Source organism: Pelodiscus sinensis, chromosome 31 (assembly GCF_052426305.1).
Source record: "Pelodiscus sinensis isolate ZL-2025 chromosome 31, ASM5242630v1, whole genome shotgun sequence".
In the NCBI taxonomy this organism is placed as follows: domain Eukaryota; kingdom Metazoa; phylum Chordata; order Testudines; family Trionychidae; genus Pelodiscus; species Pelodiscus sinensis.
Window position 1 is genome coordinate 16,236,379 of NC_143082.1, and position 13,065 is coordinate 16,249,443.

The window sequence follows — 13,065 nt, forward strand, 5'->3', positions numbered from 1 at the left end:
GATTGTAGGGCGTGTGATGCCTTTAAGCAAGTTGAACTGGTTTTTAACTGGTTTTCTGCAGGGGGAATTTCCTTGGGTTCTGAAGCTGTATGTAGGCAGTATATGGAAAACAAGAACAGAAACCCTTCCGTGCCTTTTCTATTAGAGAATCCAGAAATGTAGGTCTGTGCTTAAAGGCCTCCAGCGTGGGGGATTCCACAACCTCCCTCCAAGGAGCTTAATTATCCTTATAGGTAGATCTTGTTCCCTAACATTTAACCTGAATCTCCCTTGGTGCAGATTAGCCTGTTTACTTCTTGTCCTAACTTGGTGGATGTGGAGAACCATCCTAGAACAGCCCTCCTCACGCCCAAGGACCCCTGTAAATCTGCCCAAGGCAAAACACCCCCACTGGTTTTAAATTGTCCTCACACATTTTATAACCCTCCTCTGTCCACATCTGTTTTAAGGTGTGTCACCCACAACTGGACAATTCCCCCGCTGAGGCGTTGCCCGTGCTAAGCGGAGAGGCACAGTTACCCCCCATGTCTTATACATGACACTCCTGTGCATGCACCCCAGAATATTAGCCTTGTTTGCAACCACATCATATTGTTGACTTATTCCATTTGTGATGCACTATAATCCCGAGAATCTTTTTCAGCCGGTTTGTAGCTATGCATTCGATTTTCCTTCCTCAGCATGGTACTCAGCACTTGTCTTAAAATACATTTCATTTTGTTGATTTCAGACCCTTTCTCCAGTTTGTCACGGTCCTTCTGAATATTCTCCACTCCAGTACCCCAGGCATCAATCGGGCTGGGTCCCGGAAAGACCTGCACGACCCCCCGTAGTCACGTCCCTCCAGTTTGACAGGGAACCATTGATAATGGCTCTTTGAGGACAGGCTTTCAACCAGTTGTGCACCTCCTTGGTAGTAATTTCATCCAGACCACATATCCCTCCTTTGCTGGAGAAACTATCATGCAGCAGTGTGCAGGTGGGGGCAGGGTGCTTCCCCCCCCCCACCCACTAGGCCAGTAGCTCGTCAAGGAAGTTAAATTAGGTGGGTTTTGCATTATTTGTTCCTGACTATTTATCACTATAATCTCTCCTTGAGGTTTAAAAATGGATTTGCAATAATTTGTTCTTGCATCACTCCAGGTATCAAACTTAGTTCTTTGTTCCCACTTTTAAAGATGGGGGCTCTGCGCACCTGTCTCCAGTTCACTGGTATCTCTCCCTTTCCCTGTGGGCTCTCAGAGCAGGCGATAATGGTTCTGAGGTTACTTCAGAAGGTTTCTTAAGTGTCCTGCGATGAATTTCTTCAGGCTTCGCTCAATTACATACGTTTAATGTATCAAAATAGTCTTATCTAATGTACACTTGCCTGCATGGGCAGTAACTTTGAAGGCATAGCCGTGGCTAGAAGGTCAGAACAGCATTACTGTATCATCTAACGAGTAGAAATGGTTTCGTTCTATTTTCCTGGGAGAATGGAAGGCTGCCGTGCAGAAGAGGTAGGAGGAGGAAGCCTGGGAAAGCTTAAAAGGCTAGCAGGGAACTCCCAAATCGTGGTACCAAAGAACTGGAAGGCGGTTGTGTCTCAGTCATCAAGTAGAATTACCGCGTAACTGTCACCAGGTGCACGATTGCGTACGTCGTGTTTCTGCTTTCTGCTTCAGACGGGTGTGTTCCCTTCTACTGGTAACACAGGGTTGCTCTGCCCGCTAACCCCGCCCCATGAAACCACCATGGAGACGTCCTGGAGCGTGTTCACAGCTGCGATCGAGCAGGGCTTTGATCCACAGACACTGTTGGATCTCTTTACAGCTCATGCCCACCCTTCCTTCTAGCTAACTGGAAGGAGCAATTAAGCCTCTCTGTGGAGCCAGGTGAATGGAGAAGACTGAAGCCACCGCCCAAGGCGAAGTCTGAGCAGGACTAAGCCATGGCCCAGCTAGCAGTAAATAAGCAACGTTGGGTGGGGTTTGAGTCAGGTGGCACTTTCACACAGCTGCAGCTCACCAGTCTCTCCCTCCTGGGACTGTGCCCTGTGGCCAGTGGGATGGCATTTTGCCACAAACCCCGCTCGGCCTCGTGATGCACACAGGCAACCCCCCAGCTCACCACTGGTCTGAGGGTGCCTGAGCAGGCTCTTTGACCGGGGCAGTTTTCCTGCAATGCCTAAGGGCCAGATTTCTAAAGGAATCGAAGCACCATGGGGCATTTTCAAAGGCACCACAGGGTGCTGGGGCTCTAAGCGATTCTGCAAATCCCGGCTCGCAGTACCTAGCACCCTACAAATCCGGCTTTACCTGCCCCAGGTGGCCTGGTCCCGTTTGTAAAGCGTCCAAGGAGTCGAACTCTCACGGAATGCCAACGAGCGAGTTAGGCTCCTGGGAAATTGAAAGGCCTAAGTCCCTTAGCCCTGGGCCAGCAGTCCCAAGCCACCCAGGAAATGGGATGCAGCCTAATGCCGGAGCTTGGCCGGCGCTGGGTGCAAGGCAGCTGCTGTGGCCGTTTCTTTCTACACAGTCCAGAGAAAGAGCCTTTGTGGACGAGCAGGACAGACCTGGGCCAGGCCATTTCTCCTCCAGCTCCGAGTGGAAGAACCCAGCCAGGCGCCCAACCTGTGGGGCCGCCGCCTTTAAACCTCCCTTCCCTAGTGGGGGGACGTCACCTGTGCCCCCAACTCCTCCCCCTGCTCCCATTGCAGCGCTCTCTGCTTTTTCCATGGACGTGCCAAGCATAGGCTCCAGGCCTGGGGAGGGCCCCTGAGCTGGGCCCTATTTCTATTGTATGAACCCCTAGAACGGGGGTGGGGGAGCCAAGGAAAAGTCAGTCGAGGGCTGCCCACAAGTGAGAAACACAAAAGGAGGGGTTCAGTGCGTGGGAGGGGCCTGCCGGGGAGCAGGGTGGGGGGTCTAGGGAGGTGCAGGAGTGAGTTGGAGGGTCATGGTGGGGTGCAGGCCAATCAGATCAGTGGAAAAGCTTCCCGGCAGGTCTTTGCTGAACTTGCTGTTTTCCCAGCCACGGGGAGGGGCCTGCAGGGGCGGATATAGGGCGGGGCGGCTGCCCCGGGCCCCACGCTTCAAGAAGCCCCGCGCATGCGCCGTGGCAAAGGGGAGGCCCCGCAAAATTGGGCTGCCCTGGGCCCCCCAAAATGGTCATCTGCCCCTGGGGGTCTGCGTTCTCCACCCCCTGGGCAGAGCCGTGGGTCGGACCTGGCCTTAGTTCGCCTGACTCTGGCCCACAAAGCTCGGGGCTCCCTCCCCCTGTGGGAAGCTGGTGCTGCTCCTGCCCCGTGGGGGGTTCTAAGGCTCCCTGATGCTGTGGGGCAGCCCTGAGCCTTACGGGCTGAATCCAGGGAAGCAGCCCCCAGGCCGTGGGTTCCCCACCCGCCCCACAGCAGCAATTGGAGCCCAGACATGGGGGCTGTGTCTAGACTGGCAGCTGCTTTTGCAGAAAAACTTGCCAGCTGTCTACACTGGCCGCTTGAATTTCCGCAAGACACTGCCGATCTCATGGAAGAAATCCGGGCCTCTTGCAGAAATACTGTGCTGCTCCCGGTCGGGCAAAAGTCCTTCTGCGCAAGAGGGCCCGTGCAGACAGCTCCGATTTGTTTTGCGCAAAAAAGCCCCAGTCGTGAAAATGGCGATCGGGGCTTTTTTGCGCAAAAGCGCGTCTAGATTGGCACGGACGCTTTTCCGCACAAAGTGCTTTTCCAGAAAAGTGTCCTGCCAATCTAGACGCTCTTTTCCGAAAATGCTTTGAATGGAAAACTTTTCCGTTAAAAACATTTGCGGAAAATCCTGCCAGTGTAGACGTAGCCGGGGTGTGGCCACACGGGGCATTGACTAGTCCAGCTGCAGCAGAATAACCAGGCAGGGGCCGCCCCTCCAGCACAGGCGAGCCAATGGGCCACGGGCGCCGACGCCTGCCTCTGCTAGGGATGGCACTGGTCAAACGGGGGCTCTGCCTAGGCCGGGCCAGGCCGCTGCTTAACCGGTTATGCCCCAGGCCCTGCCCCCAAAGGCTTGGAGCGGAGCGGGGCCCCACCCGCAGGAAGCGGAAGTGTTGCCATCCTGGGTTTAGCGGGGAAGCCGAGACGTGGTGCAATTCGCGCCAAGTCACACGTGGGAGACCTGAGGTTTGGAGCCAGGTCTCCACTCCTGCAGGCTGGCGTCTCACCTGCCCCCATCGCCCCCCTGCCAGGCCTGGGCTCCTGCAAGCAGCCCTCCGCCCTCCTGTGCCATAAGCCAACACCGCATCGTTAACCCCAGCGCAAGCTGGGCAGAGGGCTGGCACCCCCAGCACGCCCAATAGCCATCTGTGCCTGCTAGACTCAATGAGCAGGGAGAACAACGGCTCGGGGGCCAAACCAGCAAAGCTGTTCCTCAGCGCTCGCAGCAACGTTCCCGCTAACAGTTTCCACCCATGTGCGGAATAATTCTTACGTGCACCAAGGCATGTGTGGGTGTGCACCACCAGCAGGAACAAAACACCCGGCTGCAGGTGCTCTGCTAACCCCCTGGGCGGCATCTGAACCTCTCCTGAGTGGCCGCACGAGCTCCCAGCTCCAGGGAACACTGGCTGGCAGCCCCGTAAAACTGGTCACACCTGGCGTCTTTGGCCGGCACTCTGGTTCCACTCCAGAATCCCCCCAGGGACGTTCTTATCTGTGTGCCCCAGCAAGAGCGGAGCTGGCGTGAGTGCAGAGTCGTCACACGCGAGGCTGGGCTCCCGGGCCAGGTGTCTCCCCTCTGGCCAGGCCCCCTGCAGCCAGCTGCCCTGGAAGAGTCAGGGCCGGGTTACTCAGCTGCTGAGAGGAGCCCAGACGTCACAAAGGTCCGTAGGAGGATCGGCAGAGGAACAGCAGCTGGGCCCTTCCGCTGCCCTGCCTCGGCTGGCCCTCAGGCCGCTCTGCCCGCAGACCTGGGCTCGGAGCGTGGGAGCGCTGCGGACGGGGCAGGAGAACGCGTTGGTTGACCCAGCCACTGCCGCCCAGGGAGGGGAGCAGGGTTCCCTGCAAGCGGGGTGCTTGGGCGGCCGCCCAGGAGAGATTCCCATACCCCCTTGCTGATTAGCAGCGCGCCCCCAGCCAGCAGCTTGTGTCTCTATGGGGGGGTGCACATCCACAGATGCCTCGGTGCGCAGAACAAAACTCATTCCACCCCAGATGGGGAAAAACCGAGGGGGAACATTGGAGGACAGCCGCCAGCATCCAAGGGAAAGCCCCTTCCGCCCGCACAGGAAGCAGCGACGCCGGGTGCCACGTGAATCCCGTTCCATCGCTCAACCAGCTAATGGTTTAACCGGGATCCTGCGGGCGGGGGCTGCTCCGGCCCAGCCGTGCCGCCGGTTAACCGGTTACCCGGAAGGGTGATGCGCCCGGACCCTGCTCGCTGGTTCCCACAAGCAGAGTCATCTAGCCTGCTGCCCGCGCCAGCACCTTCAGCACAGCCTCAGAGACACGCCCTGGTTTGCAGCCCCCCGGCCCACGCTCAGCCTGCGAGATGCACCCGGACGCGGGTGCTGCCGGGGCCCCAGCAGCCTGGTACCACGGCACAGGAGAGGCGGGACAAGTCTCCCTTTTAAAAGCTGTCGTTGCAGAAGGATCCCGGGTGCCTGAAACAGCAGGAGTCCGATACCTGCACAGCCACACAGCCCCGGGGTCAGTCCCGAAAAGAGCAGGGAGCCGAGAAACGACCCTCCCCACCCTGCCAGGGCTATTTGGGAAGCACAGCAAGGGGGTCAGCCACAGGGGCTGTTCTTATGGAGCGCGCCGTCCAGAAGGACCTGGAGCTGTGTCGGCAGATGCTGCTGGGGAGCAACAGGGGGCAAGTTGGTCCCCATCTACCAATCCAGGGTCTGTGTCCCCCGGAACAGCGACGATCCGCGCAAGGCCCGGGTGCCGTTCACTACAGCTGTGTCAGGAACGACGGGCGTGGCATCGGCGCCGGCGCCGGCAGGAATCCGTCCGTCTGGCTGCGTCTAGCCTGGGGGCAGGTCGGGTTAACGACAGGCCCCCCCAAACACGGGGGCAGCGCAGCTCGGCTGAGCTCAAGGCTAGGCGCAGAGCGGAGCCCAGCCAGAGCCCAACGCTGATGCGTGGGAGGAGGATTCAAATACCCAGCGAGGTGCTGGGACCGATGCTCAGGCCCCGAGGTGCAGCGGAGCCGCTGGCCGGCGACCGCCAGGAGGTTGCCCAGACCCCCGGAGGGTTCGTTCGCCGTCTCATTTCTAAGCAGGGATGCGAATGGTTCACCCGTAAGCACCACCCTAGCTGGCTGATGCTCACTCATGGCGGTTAGCCAGCGGCCCGGCCGGGCTGCCTACCACACCGTGCCGTGGGTGGGGAAATCACTCCAGTCCAGCTGGGGCAGCCCCCCCCCCCAAGTCTGCCCCGGTGGCTCTCCAAGCCACTGCACCCCCTTCCCACGCTGGACTTGTCTTGCAGGCCCCCAATGGTCACCTCACTTAACAAGGACTGGCTTGCAAAATCAGACACACAAGGGTCCCAGCCACAGAACTGCTGAAACGTTGCTTCTCTTGGCATTTTCACCTTCTAATTATAAATCAATTGGAAAATCAGCAGGGCACTTCCAGTTCGGTGCATAGTGTACACAGCGGCAGAAACAAGGTATGGGCCGTATGAGACTTGCGTTTGAACTGACTTTGCTAGTGCTTGTTCATAGAATCCCTGGGCTGGCACAGACCTCAGGATGCACGGAGTCCAGCCCGCTGCCCAGGGCGGGATCAACCCTGCTTTCTATGCAGCCTGTTGCAAAAAGAGGAGTTGATGTACCTTCCAGAAGACCTCTGCGTACCCCCAGAGGTACGAGTGCCCCTGGGTTGAGGACCATTATCTAAGCCACTAAGGAACCTGGGGAACTCCTCGCCAGAGGACGTGGTGAAGGCCAGAACTTTAACAGGGTTCAAAGAAGAGCTGGATAGATTCAGGAGGTTAGGTGCATCAATGGCTCTTAGCCAGGGTGGGTAGGGATGGGGTCCCTCGCCTGTGTGTGTCTGGAGGTGGGTGACAGGGGAGGGATCATGTGAGGATACCTGTTGCGTTCCCTCCCTCTGGGGCACCTGGCTTTGGCCACTGTGGGCAGACAGGACCCTGGGCCGGACGGGCTTTGGGCTGACCCCGTCTGGCCGTTCTTATGTAAGGCAGGGACCATCCCTCTGTTCTGCACGTGATCCCGGGCAGGCTGGGGTCTCACTCACTCACAGCTCCGGCCTGGCACGCCGCCCCACAGCCTGCTGGGAGGCAACCAGAGACGTGGCGGGAAGCTGACTCGGACGCGGGGGAGACGGCTGCCACGTTGGGGAACCAGAGCGCCCCACGGCTGAAAGCAGCAGCAGCTGCAGAGTCAGGCGTCCTTAGGCAGGGGATGCGAGGGCCCGGGGGCCTGGGCACACGCGCTGCCCAGCGGGTTCGCTGCGCAATTCCAAGCCGGCGCCCCCCGAGGCCGGTGTGGGGACGGGGCAGCGGGTGCTGCACCCCAGCATCTCCGATCACTGACTGCGGCAGTTCAGCACAAAACCCCAAAAGCCTTTATTGGAGGAGCGATGAGCAGACAAGACCGGAGCAGGCAGAGGAGACAACGGGAGCACGCGGAGGCACCATGCATCACGGCCCGTCCTGATCCCTGCTGGGCCCATGCGCACCGAGCCCTAGTGCAGACCTCGGGCACCAGAGACGGCCCTCAGCTGCCTTCCTCCACATGGGACTACAGATCCCAGAAGGCCATGCTCCAGCCCGTGGGAGCATGGCATGCTGGGACTTGTAGTCTCCCACGGCTATGCACTAGGGCTGGCTGCCTTCTTGTTTTACACAGGGACAGCCAGGCTGCATTTGGGCAGCCCCAGCACCTCCTGCTCTTGGCATACCGAGCCCCACCCCCGCCCTTCTGCGGGGGCAGGGCAGAAATCTCTCCCGCAAACCAAGTTTAAAACTCTTCTCGGTGACCCCCAAGCGGGTCCATTCGGGTGCCCCCCGGCGTCCCGAGCGGCGCTCTGTTTGCAGACAGGCGACCTCCCGCGGCAGCCCCACAGGCACGTCCCACCAGACACCGGGCACCCGGCGGCAGGTTTCTCCAAAGTCATTCGGATGCCACATTCCTCAGGGCCTTGGGAACAACCCGCCTCTCGGCCAGTCGGCACAAGGAGCCAGGACACCCAGGGAGGGAGCAAGCGGCTAGTGCCGGCCCCCAACGGGCCTGCACCCACCAGCCAGTGGCACCCAGATTCCTGCATGGCTCACCCGCTCCCTCTTCTGGGCCACTGCCTGGCCTGGGGGCTTTAGCCTCTGCCCCCAGCACGGTTACACGGGGAGGTGGCTGGCGCCCGGCCCGTCGCCCAGGGAGGGGCTGCAGCAGGGGAAGATGGCTGTCCGGTCGGTCTGCGGGAAGCGTGCATGGCTGGAGGGCGGGGGGACGCCTCGGTCAGTCGCTGCTGCTGGAGGAGGAGGAGGAGGAGGAGGAATGCTGCAGGAAGGGGAGAGAAACCGTGAGGTGCCGGGGGCCCCCAGACCGCGAGGCGTCGGGGGGGCCCCCAGACCGCGAGGTGCCGGGGGGGGCCCCCAGACCGCGAGGTGCCGGGGGGGGCCCCCAGACCGCGAGGTGCCGGGGGGGGGCCTGGTGGATGGCTGGGAGCAGAGAGGAAGGGGGCACCCTGCTAACAGGGTCCTGAACTTCTGCCATGGAAGCAGGGCTCCGCCCCACCCACAGGGAACCCCCCTGCCAATCCCCCCAACTGCTGCACCCCCATGTCCCGGGGCCCTGGGGTTGCTGCCAACCCCCACACGCCGCGTCCCGGGGACCGCCCCCTGCCCCCAGAGGAGTCCCCTGACGGCTTTGCCCTTCCCCTGGCCAAGACCCCCCAAGCCAGCGGCACGGGCCGAACCCAAAGCAGCAGCCAGGAGGTGGAAGGAGCCACAGCCCCTGGCCCGGCTCAGGGACCCAACGGCCAAACGGGCTGGGGGGAGGGACCCTCACGCAGGGGCTGAGAAAACACCCCCCCCCCCGCCTCCTTCCCTTCCCCCTGCGCACACCTTAACCACCAGGCCAGAGCCCCGCCCCACTGACCTTCCCCTTCTTGTGCGGCTTGTGCAGCTTGTGAGCCTTCTTCATCTTCTTCCTCATCTTCTTCGCCGCCTTCTTGTCCAGCCCGTGGGTCCCGACGGGGATGGTCCCGGGCATCAGGGGGTTAACACCCATCCCCCCGGGCATGCCAGGAGCAGGCGGGGGGTAGGGGCCCAGGGGGTAGCCCGGCTGCTGGCCAGGGCACAGGGGCTGAATGGGGTGCCCAGGGGGGTAGGCCGGCTGCCCTGGAAGCCCCGCTGGGGGGATGGGGTAGGTGCCGGGGGGCGCGGTGCCCGGGGGGAAGGCAGGGTTCCCCGGGGGGGGGAAGGCAGGGTTGGTGCCAGGAGGGTAGGTGGGGTTGGGGGGATAGGCGGCTCCAGGATAGGCACCAGGGTGTCCTGGAAGAAGAATACACCCGAGTCACAGCCAGCCGGAGACGAGACCCCCCCCTCCCCCGTGCTGCCCTGCCCCCACGCCAGCCCAGAGGGCAGCACCGAGCCTCACAGCTTTGGCTCCTGCTCCCCGGCTTTGCCTGCCCCCTCTGCTGCCTGGCAGGGTCCCCTGTGCCTCCATCTGCACGGGGGCCAGAAGCAGCCCGCTGGCTCAGACGCCGCCAATCTGTGCACGCGGGAGGCAGGCACCAGAGCGGCCAGGCGGGCTAGCTAGCCCCAGCCCCTGCACTGCTCAGAGAACGGGCAGAGCGGAGACGTTTATCGAACCCCCAGTCACTCCTGGCTGCCGGACACTGGGGACATGCAGAGCACGGGGTGCGGCCCCACTCAGCGTGGGTAATGGCCCCTCCTCCGTGAACCTCTTGTTCCTTCGGGAGCCCACTCGACCTTTGGGCCTCCACAACACCCCGCGGCGAGGAGTTCCACGGGTGGACTGTGCCTTGTACATAGTGCTCTGTCCTTTGCTTTGCTTTGAACCTGCTGCCTGCGAGTTTCATCGGGAGGCACCTAGGTCTTGGATTTTCTATAGCCCCAGCCAACCTGCCTCCCACGGCGCTAGGGCGACCGGCTGCAGCCGGCAGGATGGCCCAGGAGCCCTCGGGGAGAGAGTTACGCAAACTCCCGGCAAGCAGACGGAGGCGGAGTGACGGCCTGGTGCGGCTAGGAGAGCAGCCTTTTCACCGTGAGAGCCCCGGCCCTTGGGGGGATCCCTGCGGCCTGGGCAGCTAATCCTGTTTCACTCCACAGCCGGGGGCCGCTCCTCAGAGGGTCACGGGAAAAGACCAGCTCAGGCGCGGGAATCTTCCCCCTTGCGCTCTGCAGCGTCCTGCCGAATCTGCCCCCAGCCCCCTTCCCAGGGAGCAGCCACGCCGCGCCGGGCGAGCGCCGAACCTGCCGCTTTGGAGGGGCCCTGCTGGGGCAGAGAGCAGGCGAGCGTCAGAGGGGAGGCCAGAGGAGCAGCGGAGAACCCCGCCAGCGCGCCCAGCACCCCTCACCTGCGTTGGGATCCCACATGCTCAGAGAGGAGGCGTCTCCGGTCACCTGGAGGGGGAGAGAGGCTGTGAGGCAAAGCGGGGGTCAGCCAGGCCTCGGGCGGGGGGGGCCCCTAAAGGAGATCAGGGCCCACCCTTGAGGCTGCTGCCTGACTAGACCCGGGCGCCCCTCTGGCAACACAGCCTGGGGGTCCAGCCCTGGCGACAAAGGCCGGGAGTCCGGAGAGGGGCAGCCCCCCCGCCCCCCCAGCAGGGGCAGTGCAGTGTCAGCCCCCCCCGCCCCCCCCAGCAGGGGCAGTTCAGTGTCATCCCCCCCCGCCCCCCGCAGCAGGGGCAGTGCAGTGTCAGCCCCCCCCGCCCCCCCCCAGCAGGGGCAGTTCAGTGTCAGCCCCCCCCGCCCCCCCAGCAGGGGCAGTGCAGTGTCAGCCCCCCCCCGCCCGCCCAGCAGGGGCAGTGCAGTGTCAGCCCCCCCCCCGCCCGCCCAACAGGGGCAGTTCAGTGTCAGCCCCCCCCCGCCCTCCCCCAGCAGGGGCAGTTCAGTGTCAGCCCCCCCCCCCCGCCCTCCCCCAGCAGGGGCAGTTCAGTGTCAGCCCCCCCCCCGCCCCCCCCCAGCAGGGGCAGTTCAGTGTCAGCCCCCCCCAGCAGGGGCAGTTCAGTGTCAGCCCCCCCGGGCCGGGGGGGGTCCATTCAGGGGACAGCGCTTTGCAATCCCCCCCCCGTTCCCAGCCCCCGCCCTCTGCACAGGAGCCGCCCCGAGCCAAGCGGAACCGGCCGCCCCGCCCGCGCAGGGTCCAAGGGCAGGCGGAGCGCCCCGCCCGCGGGCTCCTCCGCACCGGGCAGGGAGCAGCCTGGGCGCCTCCCCCCACGCCCCGCCCGTGGCGCTCTGCAAGCGGGGCCGGGGCTCAGCAACGCGGTGCGCACCCACAACCCGGGGGGGCCACGCCGGAGCCGAACCGATCTAGCCGCCTACAGCAGAGGAGAGTCGGCTCTGGGGCGCAGGAGTTAGGGGCGGGGGGGAGCATAAAGGGCTGGATGGGTCCTGACTGGCAGGGCAGGGGATACGCGTACACACAGGGACGGGCGGGGGGAGGGGGCACAGAGGGGGGAGGGGGGGGGGACAGGGGGACACAGAGGGGGAGGGGGGAGGGAACGGTGGGTGCAGGGGGCGCGGAGGGGGAGGGGACGGGGGGTGCAGGGGGGCACAGAGAAGTGGGGGGGGACAGAGGGGGAGGGGGGTGCAGGGGGACACAGAGGGGGGAGGGGAGGGGGGTGCAGGGGGACACGGGGGGGGGGACGGGAGGTGCAGGGGGCACAGAGGGGGGAGGGGACGGGGGGTGCAGGGGGGCACGGTGCAGGGGGCACAGAGGGGGGAGGGGACGGGAGGTGCAGGGGGGGACACACGGACACCCGCCCTCCCTCACTCACCTCGACTCGGCACCGCGCTGCCCAGCTGAGCCCCGCCGGCTTCCTGGAGCGCGGTGGCCCCGCCCCCCGTGACTGTCCGTCACCGCCCGGTGGCCCCGCCCCCCGCGGGCAGGCAGCGGGAGGGGGCGGGGCCAGGCCCGGTCTCCTGGGTTCTACCCCGAGGGGTGGGGGGGCGGCAGGGCAGCGCGCCCTAGCGGTTAGCGATGGGCTCGGGCCTCAGGCTGCTGGAGTCTCCCGGGGGTCGCCTGGCCCGGCCTCGGGGGCGCGGGGCAAACTCCGGGAGCAGCAGCCGCAGCGTCTGAGGGGTTTGCGGGTGGCTGTGCCTCAGTTTCCCCGCCAGGGGTAGCATCGCCCCTCCACCGTGGGAGCAGGGCACGGCAGGGCGGGGGGCGGACGACGCTCGGGAGGTTCACCCGCTAATGCTGGAGAGGTGCCTCAGAGAGGAGGTGGCGAAGAAATATTCGGGCTCCCGTCTCACACTGGAAATCCACCCTGCGCAGGAGGAAGGGTGGGCCACCAGCCTGAAGATCTGGAGCACAGTCTTGCCTCCGCCACGTTCGTCCCGGGTGACCTGGGGCAAGCCATAGAGTCCGCCCTGGGCCTCAGTTTCCCCACCCATAAATGGGGCTCATGTCCCATGGGGCGGGAGGATAAAACCTGCTGACGTGTCCGGCGCCCAGATGGGAAGCGGTGACAACAGGGGTGGGGCAGAGACCTCCCCCCGCTAGCCCTCTCCTTTGTGCTCTTCATCAGCCCATGAAGCTGCCCAGAGGCTCTGCGAGGTGCAGGAGCGAATCGGTGGGAGACAAAGCTTAGGGGGCACCCCTCTGGGACAGCCCTGCCCCCAACACACACTGGCACCAGGGCCTGGCCTGGAGAGATTCGTCAGTATCGAGCCGTGGGTGTGTCCCAAGGGCACAGGCCGGTCCTGGAACGCAGCCCAGTCACACAGCTCTGACGCCGCTGCGGGAAAGCCAGGCTCACCTGGCAGCCGCACCCAGGGCCTTAAGGGGCCTGCTCTGCCCAGGATATTGGGCAGCGGGGCGCTGGGCCTACGGGGGGGGGAGGGATGTGGAGGAATCTCTGGGGAAAACTGGAAAAGTTTTAGTCATTGGGCTGTTT

At 63.6% G+C, this 13,065-nt stretch overlaps 1 protein-coding gene across 1 annotated transcript; it reads right to left on the reverse strand.

Annotated features, from left to right (window-relative positions):
• Window positions 1-7,522: 7,522 nt before the first annotated feature.
• On the reverse strand, window positions 7,523-12,051 carry PRR13 (proline rich 13). Its single transcript, XM_075901613.2, has 4 exons — window positions 11,944-12,051; window positions 10,522-10,567; window positions 9,078-9,472; window positions 7,523-8,477 (listed from the first exon to the last, which is right to left on the reverse strand). Exons 2-4 carry the CDS (start codon window positions 10,538-10,540, stop codon window positions 8,436-8,438), a joined length of 456 nt encoding a protein of 151 aa, XP_075757728.1. The 5' UTR covers window positions 10,541-10,567; window positions 11,944-12,051; the 3' UTR covers window positions 7,523-8,435.
• Between the last annotated feature and the right edge of the window lie 1,014 nt (window positions 12,052-13,065).

Coding starts and splice junctions, on each gene's coding strand:
- PRR13 (XM_075901613.2), bottom strand. Junction 8,478..9,077: donor AGCCGCACAAGAAGGGGAAG/GTCAGTGGGGCG, acceptor CCCTTCCTGCAG/CATTCCTCCTCCTCCTCCTC.